General features: G+C 37.1%; 1 protein-coding gene across 2 annotated transcripts; it reads right to left on the reverse strand.

Moving 5' to 3' along the window:
- Positions 1–412: 412 nt before the first annotated feature.
- On the reverse strand, positions 413–16,749 carry LOC144956540 (uncharacterized). 2 transcript variants are annotated; one of them, XM_078887100.1, is made up of 2 exons: positions 16,351–16,749; positions 413–5,490 (listed from the first exon to the last, which is right to left on the reverse strand). In XM_078887100.1, exon 2 carries the CDS (start codon positions 5,485–5,487, stop codon positions 3,457–3,459), a length of 2,031 nt encoding a protein of 676 aa, XP_078743226.1. In that variant the 5' UTR covers positions 5,488–5,490; positions 16,351–16,749; the 3' UTR covers positions 413–3,456. The 2 variants fall into 2 exon arrangements, with proteins under 2 accessions (XP_078743226.1, XP_078743227.1); XM_078887101.1 differs by having other exon boundaries at positions 16,345–16,511.
- Positions 16,750–18,086: the final 1,337 nt, after the last annotated feature.

The raw sequence follows: 18,086 nt of genomic DNA on the forward strand, positions 1-18,086 counted from the left end.
CAAGCACAAAATCCAACAAAGAGGAATACACTCAAATGCTTATATTATAACTTCAAAATAACAAATATAATAATACATAACAGAGAGATAATATTCAAGGAAAAAAATATCATCTCCCAAAACAATAACTATGCATTTGACTGTTTCCCTCCCAGCCTGGGCTCCGACGGACAAAACCAAGTAATCTCATTCCAAGACAAAGACAGAAAACACGTTGGATAACATATATAAGGTGATAGAAGACACCAGGAGTATGTACCTCCCTGCCCGGGGGGGGGGGGGGGGGGGGGGGGGGGGGGGGGGGGGGGGGGGGGGGGGGGGGGGATTGTGGCCCGAATGTTTACACAATACAATATAATAAATGTAAAAAAGACAAAAAACAACATAAAGAAAAAACAAAGAAAAACACATAAACATGTGCAATAAAGATATAATGAAGACATAGTTAATTTTTTTTTTAAATTACCCCTTTAAAAACTATTAAATGAACATTCAAGAGAAAACTGAAACATGCATCAGATGATCTCCCTTCTGTAGCAGATTCAACAATAAGGACACAAAGCAGCACGGGACTGATAAAATAAACATTGGTTGAAAGTGAAAGAAAAGACAGTGTGTGTTAGTGTTAATTAGTAATCTCATTATCCCCCAAATGACCCAAGACCATCCCCCACCCAAATATTACATTAAATTGTAGACACTCCAGCATATTGTTTTTGTTTTTAAGGGTTTTACGCCGCTTGCAACACATTAAGGTCATATCAGCGCCAGTAAAAAGGAAGAAAATGGGATAGTGAAAAGTTCTCGAATTACAAGTAAAGCACCCAAGAAAAGGTAAGACAAAGAGGAATTGGTTCAAATAGGAAATAGATATAGATTCCAAGAGCACACTATCAAAGTACTTAGTTTGAGATCACCTGAAAGTCTCACCCAGACACAATCACAGTTCCCCACTAAAAGGAATACACTCAAATAGAGATGATTTACAAGGGAAAAAAATATCATCTCCCAAAACTAACTATACATTCGACTGTTTCCCTCTCAGCAATGGCATCCGGCCAGGACCAGGACAAAACCAAGTTATCTCATTCCAAGACAAAGACAGAAAGCATGTTGGAAAACAGATATAGGGGATAGAAGACACAGTAATTACCTCCCTGCCCACTATGTGAGGTCAGGAACCCCACGTGTGTTAGTGTTAGTGATCTCATTATCCCACAAATTACCCTAGACCATCCCCCACCCAAATATTACATTAAATTTATTTACTAATAAATTAAATAGTTTTAAAACATTAAAAAAGATTTTTAAAATAGTAAAGTTTTCCACAGACCTCATTTCACAAATAATTTGATAACAAATTGAATCCCATTCAACTGACTGACAGCATCTGATTTTATGGCTCTCACTATTCTTCAACGTTCAGGTTCAGTAAAAATAAGGAAGAGGAATAGGAAGTTGAAAGATTATCGGTCTGAATTTATTTACAATCATTTATCATTTTTAGGGGGCAGCGTGGCTCAGCGGTACGGTCTTTGCTTCGTACCCAAAAGGTACCGAGTTCGACTACCCGCCTCAATGTGCGGCCTTAAGCCAAATCACCTCGCCCTAGGTCACTTTGCGGCGCTGCACTGCGACTGATGCCTGGGTTATTCCAGTCTTCCCTAAAGACACATTTCCCCTTTCGGATGAATAATAATAAAGGGAATTTTATTTATTATTTATTATAAAAAGATAATACTGATGTTGATGATTAAATATAAAAGGTCATCACAAATATTTTAAAAATTGAAATGAGGTGACCCAGTGTATAAGGCACTGCAATAAAGCACGAATGATCTGGGTTGATTTAATATGTTTTTTTAAATAGATGTTTTACAAAGCCAATTGACAATGTCCGACAGCTCAGCAGTATTAATAATTAATGAATGAGGGCTATCCCTTGAATAATTTTCTTACTTTTAGTAGATTTTTTACACAGCGTCTGTGCCAGAACTGTGTACTGCGTTGTCAGATATCTTTTACTTTTGTTTTTAAGGATTTTACGACGCTTGCAACACATTTGGGTAATATCAATGGTATAGTCAAATTCTAGAATTACTATTAAAGCACCCAAGAAAAAGTAAGACAAAGGGGAACTGGGGACAAATACGGATCAGATGTAGATTCCAAGAGCATACCATCAATGTACTTAGTTTGAGATCACCTATAAGTCTCATCCAGACACAGGCACATGATCCAACAAAGAGGAATACACTCAAATGCTTACATTATACAATCAAAATAACAAATGTAATAATGCATAACAGAGAGATGATTTACAAGATAAAAAATACCATCTCCCCAAACAATAACTTTGCATTTGAATGTCTCCTCTCCCAGTCAAGGCAAGGACTCCGGCCAGGGCCAGGACAAAACCAAGCTATCTCATGCCAAGACAAAGACGGAAAGTAGTATTATAATGGTTATGGTTGTAGTAGTAGTGGTAGTGATGATTATGTAGTAGTGGTGGTTGTAGCAGCAATGGTGGTAGTAATGGTGATGTGTGGGTGGTGGTAGTAATGGTGATGTGTGGGTGGTGGTTGTAATGGTAATGATAATGTGGTGGTGGATGTTGTCATAGTTGTGGTTTATGATGTTACTGTGGTAGTGGTTGTTGTAGTAGTTGTGGTGTTGAAGTTGATAAGGTGGTGGTGGTTGTAGTATAGCAGCAGTGGTGATGATAACGTGGTGGCTCTGGTCGTTGTGGTAGTATTGGTGGTGATGATGTGGTGGTGGTAGTGATAATGATGTGGGTGGTTGTTGTTGCAGTAGTCGTGGCAGTGATGATGATGTGGTCATGGTAGTTGTAGTAGTAGTGATGATGTAATGGTGTTGGCTGAGGCAGTGGTAATAATAATAATGTTAATGATAGTTAAGGTGTTGGTGGTGGTAATGAAGATGATGATAACAATGTGATGATGGTTGTAGTAGTGGTGGTAGTGATAAAGATAAAAGGAGTGGGAAGTATGGCAGTGAAACTGATGCTGTGGTGTTTGTGATGACACTTGGAAGTGATGGGGGGTATCCTTGGAACAATATGAACTCACAGAAGTTGCCTCTAACCCGAAATTTGTTACTCCAGACAGGGTTTGTTTGGGTTTTTTTTTCTGTTGAAACCGGAGTTCTGGCTTCTCTAATAATAAGTATTGTGGTTAACTTATTGAAACTTAACACATCCAATGCTTTGAACCACACATTGACAATTGATCAAAGCATTAACTAATCTTTACTAAAAAAATCTGAATCCGAGGAATAGATGAACAGAAGAATCAAATGCAGTCACCTGTGATTATAAACAATTTTGCCACATTATTAAAAGGTTACAGCATAGGCACCTCACTTGAACTTGGGTTGGTGATAACAGGTTTCTTCAGTATTCATAACTCAAGGCCCAGAAACAACAGCTTAACCTCATTATGTGAAGAGACAAATAATGACATCTTTCTGATTCCTTACTTCTGGATGGAATCTATCGACGTGCCTTTTTGATTCTGAAAAGTCAAAATCTTTTCTCCCACACAACTTGCACTGAAACCGATAAATGTTTAAGTGTCTTGTAAAAATATGACGTCTAAGATTGTGTTCGATTGAGAATCTAGAACCGCACTCACGACAGAAAAGTGTCTTTATGTTCATTAACTTTTCAACCTTTGACTGATGAATGTCTAAGAATTTTGCCCAACTTGAAGATTTGCGCCATCTTTTTCTTATCTTTTTTTTCTTAACTTCACTGTGTTGATTTCCACTTTTGACATTGTGAAAGTCAGAACTGCATTTCTGTTTTATATTTAAGTTGGCATGAACATTTCGAGGAGAATTATTTCTTCCATTCAGAGAACGTTTGTTTCTTTTTTTAGAGGGCTCATTGACCAATTTTTGATGATTCTTTTGTACAATTTGAAATGCTTCAACATTTTTGTCTGGCACCTTTCTTTTCCTTTTTGGTCTTGAAATTTCTGTCTCAGAAACACTCTTCTTAGCAGCATCCTTGTTCTCAGCAGCATCCTTGTTCTCAGAAACACTCAGGTTCTCAGAAACACTCTGGTCCTCAGAAACCTCCTTTTTCTCAGAAACACTCGGGCTCTCAGCAACATCCTTGTTCTCAGAAACACTCGGGCTCTCAGCAACATCCTTGTTCTCAGAAACACTCGGGCTCTCAGCAACATCCTTGTTCTCAGAAACACTCGGGTCCTCAGAAACATCCTTGTTCTCAGAAACACTCTTGCTGTCGGAAACACTCACACACTTCTCATCTACAAGAACTGCCCCATCCAAGTTTCTACCAATAAAATTACAGTCACTAGATTTCAGTAGATTTTCAACATTATCTAATTCTGTCATCACGTCACTAATCACCTTATCATCACAATCCGCAATTTTGTAACTGTCACTATCACATTCTTGTGATTGTAGTTTGTTGACTGCTTTAACGTCTGTATTATCATTATCACAGGTTTCCAATGAAATACTTAATTCTAAATCTACTGTGGAGCCCCAACTGGTTTGGAGTCTTGTAGAATTTGAACGTTGATAACATGAGGTTGAAGAACTTCCCATGTTATTGTCATCTGTTTCTATGACGACATCTTTTGGAAACTCAGAGGAATAATCATCTAGACTTGAAAAAGCCTGCAGGTGATGATGATCTTCTGACAGGTCATTCAATGAGACAACTTTGGAAACTGGTTCTCCCATACTGTCTTGATGAGTAGGAAAAGAGAAATCAGAACTTGATTTTAATGTAACATCTGAATTTAAAAATTCACTGTCCTGTCTAGAGCTCAAATTAGAACCTGGATATCTAGCCACAGATGATGGAGATGTCTGAATACTTTCATTGTCACTAATGGCAAGTACTGAAGATGATTTGAAGTCATCATTTTCAGTCGCTGTGTGAACATCTACGATATTTGCATTAGAAAAAAATGGGTGTTCAGTGGTTACCATGTTTTCATTCTTAGTAGGTTCTATCTGATTATTCAATTTATCAACTTCATTATCATACAAATCACAATCACTCGCGTTATTTCTTTTTTCCCTTTGTATTTGCTGATGGGACCAGTCTGGAGCAGACCGTGTTGATGACAATAATGAGGATGACAAATTTTGCAATGAGTCGTTGACTGCTGGCAATTTGTCCACAATGACAACTCTTTCTTCAGGGAATAATCCAATATTAATATGATTTTTCTCCACAGCAGTTTTTAAACAATATTGACGTTTGTGAGAAATAAAATTAGGCAGATCTCGAAATAATGCACGACACACTTTGCATTCAAAGATCATGTCACATTCATTCAAAAGAAGATGTCTCAGCTCAGGGCTTCCATAATGGATACTATTAAGGATTTGTTCTACAGATTTGCCATGAAGAGTGATGGGTTTGCGCAGCTGAGATATGTCTTCATCTGATTTATCTGCTCTTCTCTTTCGTGCTGGGGCCATTACCTGACAAAAAAAAAAAAAAAATTAATTTCACATATGAAGATCACACCAAAAACAGAATTCTAACTAAATTGAGCTTTTATATAGCCCAATATCCACTAAACGTGCTCAAAGCGCTTTACAAAGGGTACCCGGCCAACAGCAACATTTAACATGTAGGACGGGATATGACACCTGTTAGGCGATATTACAATTTTTTTCGGACAGAAAAGGCCAGGTACTCATTTTACACCTGAGTATGGTGAGAGAATGTGAGTAAAGAGCCTTCTCCAAGGACTCAACTATGTGCCGAGCGAGGCTCAAACCCAGGACCTTCCGATCCGAAAGCGAATGTCATACCACTAGACCACATAGCCGCATGGCCATGGGATTAAACGGGATCAATGTGAAATCTGTTATATGACTCATTATTCTGCCCCATGAACCCTTGCCAATTTTTCTTTTTTTCAGATATGTATCCCAGATTAAACAATCGTAATCGAAATTGACAATTAATATAGTCATGACTGTAAGTCTTTTGACAACTATAATTTGGCTTGTAAATGCAACACGATTAGAAGAATGTCATGCTTATTTTGATAGGTATATGACAGTGAATGAAAACAATATCAGGAATATCAATCAATTTTACAAACATAATAAAATTTGCAAAAAAAAAGAAATGATAAAATCTTTCTATTTAGAACACATCTGCCGTGATATGAGAAAAAGACGCATAACGGGAAAACCTACTTTTTCAGGAAACGCAAAAAACTGTTTTACTTAATAACATTGTAACTAACGGCTCGAATCTAAAAGAATTAATAGGTAATTAAAGATAACTTTTTTTGTTATTTTATTCATGGAACTTGAAAACCAAAATATTTGTATCAACTGTGTAATTCACCAAAAGACCTTTTGCCAAATCCATGATTGAAAATTGATTGACACATGTCTTTCACAGATAGACGCAAAAATATTATGCGTCCATCGCACTTTCGGATCTGTATCCAGTGTGTGACAAAGGGACGCATATTGTTTTTGCGTCTGATTGTCATAGACATGGGCTAATTTAGCGGTAATGTGCATATTGATATACAGTGTCATGTGAGGACGCATATCGCCCAATGTTAAGCTACAATAAGCAAAAACATCATAATCACAGGTCCCTAGAATAATCGGAAGAAACCAATCAAAAACATATATCTAGGATATCAAGCTGAACATTCTTTATTATTTAAGAACAATCGCACCAGTCATTTAAATTTTCATAATATTTTCATTTGGAGTGATTTGATTAGCATTATTTGTATAATAAGTACTAACTCTCTTTCTCTCCCTCTTTCGTTATAGTTCACTAACATGGAGTTTGCTTTTGTAATCATTGCTACTATTATCACATACATATTATATTCCATCTCTTCTCTTTAGATAATGAATTGTATCATTACTTAGATGTTAAAATTGCATGCTCGTACACATGGTTTGGAAGAGCAACGTTTCCAACTAGTCAATGAATGATGAAAGGACATTCACTTGTAGGATTTGCAAAGACTTTTACTCGTGGAGCTGGTTGGTAGGTCTATCCAGTACTTTCATCTATTGGGGGGGGGGGGGGGGGGGGGAGGGGGGGGGATGTCAAACCCACAAGTTGTTTCACGATCTCATCCTTCTTGTAAATCCTACACCCCTGGGTTTTGTACGAAACTTTGGCATACAAAAAATATCCGCGTTTCAGAATGTCACATTCGTTGAAGGTATCTTCTTCAAAGCTACGAGGAAGAAGAGTGTCTTTGGTGACCCTCGCCTGAATTCAGCACAAACAATCTTAGCTAGGTAGGGACGATTGTCAGCTTTGCTCAACAGATAACTACTGACTCCAGAATCCCAGTTGGCAAAGTCATTAAACCTCAACGGCATTGTCTGGCAGCCTGCTTCTACGACACATTGTTCAAATTCATTGATATCAAAGATTTTGCCGTCTTTCTGTCTCAGAACTCTTTGGATTCCGGCATGGGTGGAGTCGGCTGCCATAAAAGTATGACCAGGCTCGAAATAGTTGATTGTGATGGTGCTTGCTTTTGTAGTAGTCTAATCATTTACAAGATGAAGTAACATAGTATAAAGGTTACAATTTATATTTTGGGCGCTTCAGTTATCCAGTCAGAGTGTCATAGATTCGGCATGGTGCTTATATATTAGGAAATAGTAAAAAGCTGATGCAATGTCTCCATCTTTTCGTCCTGAAATTGATTCATTCCATATCACGGCAATGTCCTTTTCACTTTTTTTGCAGCCCATTGGTGGAAATGTCTCATTGAATAAGACCAATCTGCTTGTGAAAATGATTCTGTTAAAAAAATTACTTTTTGCAGATCAGCGGCAAACACTGGATGGGCTGTGTTGGGGTTTTCGTTCTTGTCTGCATCCTGATGGATGATTTTTTCGGCACACGGTTCACACGTTTCTTCACAGTTGCATAGTTGTTTGTGCAACAAGAAGGACTTACATTTTTCACATTCTTCTTGACCAAGTACAGCTTGTGAGATGTTAAGTTCTTTAAATGCAGAATAGTAGAGTTTCTTTGATATGGCTTTTTCAGTGACTGCGCAAAAGTTTTCGTGCATATCAGTGATGGTCAGATCAGATGGTAAATATCTCCTGAAAGGCCAGTGCTCACGTCTATAATGAAAAATTCTTGCTTTATATTTCTCTGTGTGTTCATGGATAATGGTGTGGTCAATCTTGTACCAGGGACTATGACGTCCACGATTGTCAACAAGGGGTACTTCTATGACATTGTTTTCGTTAACACCGACATCCTTGAAAGCGCTCCTTATCAGTTTGCCATTATTAGCATTGAATCCGAGAGTAGTAAGGAAGAACTTTTTGCACACGGGATGGAAGACTCCATCTTCCTGTTTCATTGTATATTTGCATGTACATGACTAGGCAATGCCTTCGTCCTGATCTCTGCATTATGTTTTACTTACCCAAGTCCGTACAACTTTGCGCTGGTCCTTCCAATCCTCTCCCCAAAACATCTGTTAAGTTCCCGTCGCTGTAACTCCAAGAATCTGTCACGGCATTTTTTGGAGCAGGTCGGCGCACAACCTTCCAAGACCGAATGCGTTTCTCTCATTCGCAAAAGCTTGTGTATTTCCTAGTCTGCTTTTTGTATCGGCGTCTTGTGCTTTCTCTTTTTTGAGTGAGTAGACACTGTCTCTATTTCTAGATCTGGTGTAGTTATTGTTTCACTCTGCTAGCATGGTCTCTATAATCGATGGCACACCTGGAACATGCTCTCCTTCAGATATTTCTCCTAAACCGGTAAAGGATGCCGGCGTGGCAGTTTCGGACATATACTCTTCCCCTTCAGCAAATGGAACTCTAGGGGCAGTAGTTTCGGCGATAATATATTCAGAAGCAAGTTCCAAATACATTTCAAATTCTGAGTCACTATCTAAACTTTGTTTCTCAATGGTAAATTCAATACAAAATCCATATCGTTTGCACGTGCTTCTTTAATCTCAACAGCCAGTTTACATGCTTGTACTGCAGAGTTTCGTATCGGTGTTGAGGTAAACCTATCTAGCTCGTCTCCTCCGTTTTTCTTGTTGTCCGTGGTTTCTTTAAATCTTTTCCTCTCTGCTTTTATGACACTCATACATCATGTAATTCCTCCTGATAGAGGTTTCACTGTTGATCTGAGCTAGCTGTTTCAATGGAATGTCAATATCTGAATCACTGGAGTCTGATTGTCATGATTTATTTAATCTGGGTTGGCTGAGGTGGAGGTACCGGTGGCTCTTTTAGGGGTTCGATCATATCTGATGAAAGAGATATAAATATGGATATTCAAAAATTGAACGGGAGTGGACTTATTCATTAAAATAATCTTTATCATAAAGTAACAATGTTGTGATATGATATTGAGTTACAGTTACTTGCCTTTCCCAAAAGAATATTGAAACAGATTATTGAGGGCTAATTGGATGCATAGCTAGAGAAGTATTGTCTCAGAAGTTAAGGTTTTCACTTTGATTCAGAAGGTACCGAGTCCGACACAGTTCTAGGTTGGTTTTCAGGCCCGATTGGTTTTATTATTTTTCCCACTGTCCTGATCCCAAGCAAGGGGGGTGTGCAGTTTGGTCAAATTTCAATGGAAAGATGGGGGTGCGCACTTTGGTAGAACGCCGGGGGAGATGGAGGGGGGGGGGGGGGGGTTCATTTTCACCAAAGAAGGGGGTTTGACCGAAGAATTCAACCACAGCAAATTACAGGACATTATTTTGTATATTTAAGAATAAATTTTAAGTTTAATGAGATCAAAAGGAGGGAGGGGAGGTTCGCGAAAATTCCGAAAATTAATGGATGGGGGGTGGGCGTCTATTTGATACACTAGAATACTACTACTACTACTACTACTACTACTACTACTACTACTACTACTACTACTACTACTACTACTGATACTACTACTACTACTACTACTACTACTACTACTACTACTACTACTACTACTACTACTACTACTACTACTACTAATGTACATACAAATGCTTTAACTGTTACTACTAATACGACTACTACTTATTCTACAACTTCTACTTTCATAGTGATATAACGATGATCATTATAATAATAACATTAATATTAATAATTGTCATCATAATAATAATCACAAATATAGTACATGTAATAACAATAACAGTAGTGCTATTAGCATGTAAATCAACATTTGTCTAAGTTAAATATCACAAACACAGATAAACCGTCAATAGCAAATAATTATTTAACGTCCTCACTAATATATGAAAAGTACTTATATGATTATATACATACAATCTTTGATCACTTGAATAGGAAAAAAATATAACTCACCCGAGGAAATGAAGAATTCACACCAAAACAGCAAGTTACTCGTACGTCTTTGATGATTGACTATTTGATGAAAATTGGAGAACAATGATATGTTCTTTTCAACGTCACCAGTCGTAATAAAAACGGACGCATATATCTTAATTTCTGGAGAGTGTCTTGGCAGAAAGTCGCATATCCGAAATGCGTCTTTTTGTGAAAGACAAATTATGTCATTCGGTGGACGAATAAGAGAAAAAGACGCATATTACAAAATGCGACCTTCTGTCATATCCACATTCAATATGCGTCGATCTGTCATTCCTCGAAACGAATTTAAACCAAATTAGGTCAAGTCGCATATTTTCATAATGAAACAACTTTTTTATTTTCAACGATTGAGTTACCAAACCCAGATAGAAAAATGCGCCTTTCTCTCAAGTATGTGAATCCCAGAAAATGTCAATTTGACCTAGATACCGATATGCGTCTTTCTTCCCTATCACGGCAGACATGCTTTCTTCACACTTTTAATTCTTTTGGGCATTGAGCTTATAACAGTAAGAGAACATTTAAATTGTTCAAGTTGATTTCATATTTTCAACATTGTTAAACAAATTATCTGAGTTGTTTGTTTGTTTCTAAGGGTTTTGTTTTTGTTTTTAAGGTTTTACGGCGCTTGCAACACATTTAGGTTATATCAGCGCCAGTAAATAGGAAGAAAATGGGATAGTAAAAAGTTCTAGAATTACATTTAAAGCACCCAAGAGAAAGTAAGACATAGGGGAACTGGGAACAAATAGGGATCAGATGTAGTTTTCCAAAAGCATACCACCAATGTACGTTTAAGATCACCTATAAGTCTCATCTGGACACAAGCACAAAATCCAACAAAGAGGAATACACTCAAATGCTTATATTATAAATTCAAAATAACAAATATAATAATACATAAAAGAGAGATGATTTACAAGGAAAAAAATATCATCTCCCAAAACAATAACTATGCATGCATTTGACTGTTTCCCTCCCAGCCTGGGCTCCGACGGACAAAACCAAGTAATCTCATTCCAAGACATAGACAGAAAACAAGTTGGATAACAGATATAAGGTGATAGAAGACACAGTATGTACCTCCCTGCCCGCTATGGGAGGTCAGGATCCCCACCCAGTCTGACTTGTTTGCTAGTGGTTTATTCTGTATCTTCTAATGCACACCCATACACTCTCTATGGGATTAAGGTCTGGAGAAACTGCAGGCTAGTGAACAGTAGGGATATTGGAATTTTCAAGGAAGTTTGTGGTAAAGTGAACTCCCATGTGGTGGGAAATTCAAAATATGTCCCTATATTGGCAGTTAGAAAACCAAAGTATGTAATCCTAAAACCCTCCCTTCATCACCAGAATGATGCCCTTAGCCAGCACAAATACCAAACCTGAGCAAATTCTGACAGAGGGTTTAGGATAAAAACAGACCCTTCCTATCCCCACTATGCAGTTTTCTGGAAAATTGAGAAAATTGAAAAATAAAATCCCTGGTACATGTGTCGAAAAGAAAAATGAATCAAAACATACAGATAAACTATTATGGCACAAGTATCAGGTATATCAACCACTCAAGAGACACCTGCAATATTTAAAAAATGGATATCTATAACAAAAGTGAATCGGTATAAGCAATTAAAATGCATAATTAATAAATAATAGTCTTAGACAGAAAACAGCGTGAAAAGTTGTAAGTAAATAAAAAAAGTACAGTCTGCAATCAATCATGCTTCACTTAGCCCCACTGAAATTTTACAATTACGGAAGTTGGTGCCAGTAGCTTATTCTCAACATATGCGGGTGTTAAATACTTGGTGACAAGATACACCTGAGTTTCAGTGTCGAATAACACTCTGCTTCGGATAAAGTAAACCTCACTTAAACTTAAAACGGTCCAGAGGTGTTGACTTAAAGGATTGCAAACACAACTCTTTCGCCCAACTTAGAGGAATTAATGTGGAAGGAGATACACAGGAAAACAGACAAGCAACCTTTTGACAACATACTGCTTCATCTCTCTCAATGGTATAGTGTTTAATGCAAGTAAGTCTTTGTTATAATTAATTTTATCATATTCATAATTATATTTATTTTAAATTTGGCTATATAAGAACCAACCAGAAAGAGCTAATGTGGCAACCCAGATCGGACCCAGCATTGAGGTAAATAAAAAAAGATGACTGCCCTCTCATCACGGACAACCCCCGAACAGTGCCACTGTCTCTGTTCAAAGTTATCCATTCTGGACCTTTGTAGGCTGTCATCCAGTGTCTCCTCTTATAAACGGTACTGGTACAGACGCTTGGCAGTTACTCTTCCAGTTTGAAGGAAAGGGCATTCTCAATGGCATGGGAACGAAATTTTCCATCTCATCCTCAGATACTATATGATATACATCCTCTTCAGCAGTATATGGTTGCATAACTACAAGGATCACTAAGACTTCATTCGGGTTGTACCAGTGCCCTGATGGGCAGTGAATGAAAACAATTATAGAAATCTCAATTTTACAAACATAATGAAGAAGAAAAATATCAAGCTTTCTTATGGTGTGTTGACATCAATGTTGACATGTTCCATCAAAAATTTTTATTTGATAAGCATTGCATCATTTAAACGTTGTATTTTAACAATGAGCACTAAAAATTATGCATTCATAACTTGTTTGTTGTTGTGCTTTAGGTCTCTTCCAACAATGATTATGAGAGACGCTGAAAAAAAACAAGCATAACAAATAGTACAATGTCAAAAATCATAACCTAAAGATACATAAGTAAATTATAAATAACCAACAATGCAGAGATTTACAGAAAAAAAAATCCTGCAAAATCATCACAACCAAGGCATACTATAAGAAAAGAAACGACATCACATCGATCGCACCTGCAACATCAGTATAGATAAGTGTCTCATCAACACCTCATCAACATTGAAAGAGGCACAACATGTTTGCTGTTGGCCACCATTGACCAACCTTTTCTCCATGCTAAATTCCCATTTCAATCAGAAGTCAACTTATCGAGAGGCTGTCGTGGGTGGTAAAATCATCATAACTTTGGAACCTTTTATCCTAGAGCTAATAGTGGGGTATCATATTAAACAGTTTTTATTAAGCCTATGTGTCTTCTATGTGAAAATTTAATTATTTTACTTTGGAAAAAATATCAAACTATTTATTGTTGTAACGGCAACGGTAACAAATAGAAATGTAAAGAAAAAGAAGGTTGGGGCTATTTGGATTCGAGCCTGAATAGTCCCCCGTGGCTATTCAGACTCAAACTCCACTGCGCATGTGCAATCAACAAGTTATTCTCAACAGTCTCTTGTGGCAGTATAATTTTGTTTTTGTGCGTGTACGTGCATGTCTCTTTTTAAAAAAAAAAAAGTAGAGGCGAAATCTATTGTCACCTCCTAGATCATGCTTGGTATCACTCAGAAATTTTTTCCCTAATACTGAGTTGCAGCGATTTTCGTAAGTTTCTTTAGTGACCACTTATAAAAAAAAGAAGACGACGAAGTAGTAGAAGAAGAAGAAGAAGAACAAGAACAATAATATTTTATAAATGTATATAAACTTTTAAAAAAAGAGAAACTGATTCAAATAAAAGTTTTAAAAACATACAGAAGTTAAAAAGATATTATTGAAAAAAAAGTTAACCCCATTGGGGATTTCAACACAGGACTTTTCAGTTCAAAGCCAAACAGCTTAACGATTACACCTCAGATCCGCTTGATTTGTGGAGATATTTGATCAAGTCTACTTAGAAGAAATTTTTAAACATTGGAATGCTACTTTTATTTTGTTACTTTGAATGTCAGTTGCATATTAGAAGAAAAAAACAAGACATACGGAGATGTTTGTTATGGTAAGTTACTCTGTTAGAGCAATATTTATTATGTTAGGTCTCTATTAGTGCCATATCTAGTCACTTCGATTTATTTTAACGAAGTGACGATTTCTCCAAACGCTCTCAGAAATAAACTTGAACTGGTTTCCGATCTCGAGATTTTTTGGTTACCTATTTGTGAGAGTTTGGCGCCATCTTTCATCATTCTGTAACTCCTATGAGGACCGAGAGGAAGCATGTTCTAGAGCTGGATTATTTGTGGAATATCCACCGTTAGAAGTAGGTCATAATAAGCCTTAGAAATTGGTATTAGGCATGATAGATAGGTGAATCGTCTGATTTTCTCATAACTTGTTACTCACCTAGAATGGCATTAGGGCCACAGGAAGAGATATAATCTACACATGAAGTGACCTCAAGAAAACGGATGTGGGCCTAAAAGACTGGGGAATCCTAAAATAATACATAAGGGAGGCTAAATATATTTCATTTTATGCTTTTCAAACTCAGGTGTGGCTGTTATTCATGACTGCAGTCTCCTCCATAGTGGCAAAGGGCTGTGCAGGGAAGGAGGGCGCTTGCACACTTGCATTGTGTCTTGCAGCCTTTCTTGCATCAACTTCAAACCAGTTCAAGGCATGTCTCCTCTACAGGTGGCAAAGTGGTCATTATAGGCTTCTAACCTCATGTTTCATCTCTCTTCCAATCCCAGTCAGAAGGAGGGGCTGTCGGTGGGTCTGTCTATGTAGCAATTTCTACCAATAGTTTAACATGCTGATACACAGCATCTGACGTTGGTGAAATATTATCGATAGCTCTGCATCTCTGTGCTGCTAGCGTACATTACTCACCGTTGCCATTGTACTATCCTTTTCAAAGAGGAGATCAACAAACTTTTCGATCATTTTAAAGCCGGCTTCCGTAGGTTTGGTGGCTGAAGCTAATTCAAGTAATGCAGGGGTCACATCACTGAAAGCATCCCATTTTGTGAATTTTTTTTCTCCTTTGAGGCATAACAAAAAGAAACAGTATCACACCCTGTTAGAGCATCGAAGATCGACAGTGTGTCAACGCTGTCTGCTGGAAATCTGGCTGCTATTTTGTGGGCTACAATGTGAAGATAATGCTTTCCTGAGCCAAATATAATCCAAAGATTGGAGTCTGTCTAAACAGTATTTTACCGAGTATTCAGGAAAATAGAGTTCAGCATTAGGTTGGCCGAGCATTTGAGAATTAGAGATCAAGTTTATTTCCTCTACCCTTCGGGTGAGTAGTCCAACCCCAAACTCGACCCAAAGGCTATTCGGATTGGAGTCTGCCATAACCTTATTTTACAGAGTATTCGAGAAATACAGTTCAGCATTATTTAGCAGAGCATTTGAGAATTTGAATTTGAGTTCAAATTTATTTTCCGAGCGTAGTGTTCGAAGAAATAGTAAAGGTCAAAGTCAAGTTTATTTCCAGAGCTTTCAGAGAAATAGCGTCCATGCTTATTTCCCGAGCTTTCGGAGTAATAAAAGGTCAAGTTTGTTTTACAGAACATTCGGAGAAATAGAGTTGGCCTTGTTTTAATTGATTGACAAGTACATAAAATTGATGACAATGAAAATAACAATTGTATGACTATGATAACTATTTATTAATAACATGTAATTTATGGTCAATTGGAAGTCCAGTTGAGTAAGAGATTTAAAAGTAAAAGAAGAAAGTTAAAACCCTTCATAAGGAACAAAAGTCAAAGTAACTGTGGTCTAAAGGAAAACCCTTTCCAACAACTTTTCATGATGTCCAAGTCCAAATAAAATCAGCCTTTTCTGATTACTTTTTTCTAGACAATCCTTCTGCAGCCTACGCCTACAGCCACTCTGATATGGGAAAAAAGTATTTCCTCTGAATACTCTTCTCTTCTATCAGTTCAGTAGTATCAGTATCGTTCCACTCTTTGCCTACTGCCTGCACTGCGTCCCCGTGTTTTCGCAGGGACATTAGAGTTAAGAGTCCGAATAGCCATGGGAGACTTCTCAGACTCGAGTCTAGCCTTCGAAAAAATAATAATATCAAGTGCAACAACAAACAAATTTTTCAAAAGGCACCCACACATTTCTTAACTATATTCTATATTTACACTTACACATAAAACGACAACTCCAAAGTAGAGTATTTTAGTTTTAGAACAAGAGAGGATTCATTTGTGTCATGAGAAGACTGGCATATATTCAGGTAGCGAAAAGTGAAAATGAAACTGAATGAACGGGAAGACGGGAAGCCACTTAGACTTCGCCTCAGCAACTCATAATGGAATTCGAACTAAACTATTAGCCTATTAGGCTATTTGAAAGAAAATCGACCAGATTTTTAAAGTCAGAAAGACTAAAAATAATGGGAAAAGGCCAAATGAAAAAAAAAATTGAATCCAGTTGCCTTGAAAAAAAAAAAGCCAGATTTCTGGATTTTGGCTTTAAAAAGAAAAAATAAATGCCAACCGCCCCAAAGATTCCAAACTTCCTAGCATCATTGTTTCATTCAGCTCACATGCGCATAACATGGAAAAAGATCTAGATAGGCAAATTTTCCAGCTGCCAAGAGTAGTGTCATGATTTGAAGAAAGGTTACCTCGTCTTATCAGTTTATGAGTGAAAATGTGTATATTCTTGGACAATGTGTAAAATGAAGTGATCTGAAAAAAAAAAAAAGGTTTTGAAAAAGTTCCTTAGCGACACTTTAAAATTAAGACTTTCAACGAGATAAATGAATAAATAAATAAATGAATAAATAAATCAATCAATCAATCAATAAACAAATAAATAAATAAATAAATAGATAAATAAATAAATAAACAAAAAAATAAATAAATCAATAACTAAATAACAAGATATAGTAACAATTGGCTCTATAAACGTTAAACGTCAAATTGGCATTTCAAATTAAAACCGAGAATACTGTGAATAGTGATTTTCTCTATTCGTACCACCACCACCACCACCACTACTACTACTACTACTACTACTACTACTACTACTACTACTACTACTACTACTACTACTACTACTACAGCATCATATCAGTATTATGTCAGGGCCAACTAGTCTAGTTCCTCACGAATGGAGACCAAAGTTCTCACCCTACCCAGGTGTAAAATGAGTAGGCTACCTGACATTATTAGCGTTTTCTCTGTCGGAAAAAAATTGTAATATCGCCAAACAGGCGACATGTCTTGTCCTACATTCCTACATGTTAAGTGTTGCTATTGGTCATTGACCCCTTGTAAAACGCTTTGAGCACGTTTAGTGGATATTGCCCTATATAAAAGCTCAAGATTTATTTATTTACCTATTTATTTATTTTCAGAATTAAAAGCACCAGAAATGTGAAATGTAAAGTTTTTGTCAGTTTCAGAAACTTGTTCGATGTCCTAAATAAAGCATTAAATCGACTGAATTCTCTTTGGGTTTTTTTGTTTGTTTGTTTGTTTGGTATTTTTTTAGGACTACAACATCGACTATGAGGCGATAAGACAAAAGCGATTTTAAGCGCTTTGAGCGGCTAAGAGGTCTAGTGGTATGACACTCGCTTTCGGATCGGAAGGTCCTGGGTTCGAGCCTCGCGCTCGGACCATAGTTGAGTCCTTGTAAAAGATTCTTTACTCACATTCTCTCACCGTACTCAGGTGTAAAATGAGTACCTGGCCGTTAACAGCGTTATCTTTGTCCGAAAAATTGTAATATCGCCTAACAGGCGTCATTTCCTGTCCTACATGTTAAATGTTGCTGTTGACCAGGCACCCCTTGTAAAGCGCTTTGAGCACATTTAGTGGATATTGCGCTATATAAAGCTCAATTTATAATTTAATATTACAGCACGTTTAGT

This window comes from Berghia stephanieae, chromosome 11 (genome assembly GCF_034508935.2).
Source record: "Berghia stephanieae isolate SIO BIC M18660-M18661 chromosome 11, UCSD_Bste_1.3, whole genome shotgun sequence".
Taxonomy (NCBI): domain Eukaryota; kingdom Metazoa; phylum Mollusca; class Gastropoda; order Nudibranchia; family Aeolidiidae; genus Berghia; species Berghia stephanieae.

Coding starts and splice junctions, on each gene's coding strand:
- LOC144956540 (XM_078887100.1), bottom strand. CDS start 5,487: ATGGCCCCAGCACGAAAGAGAAGAGCAGATAAATCAGATGAAGACATA.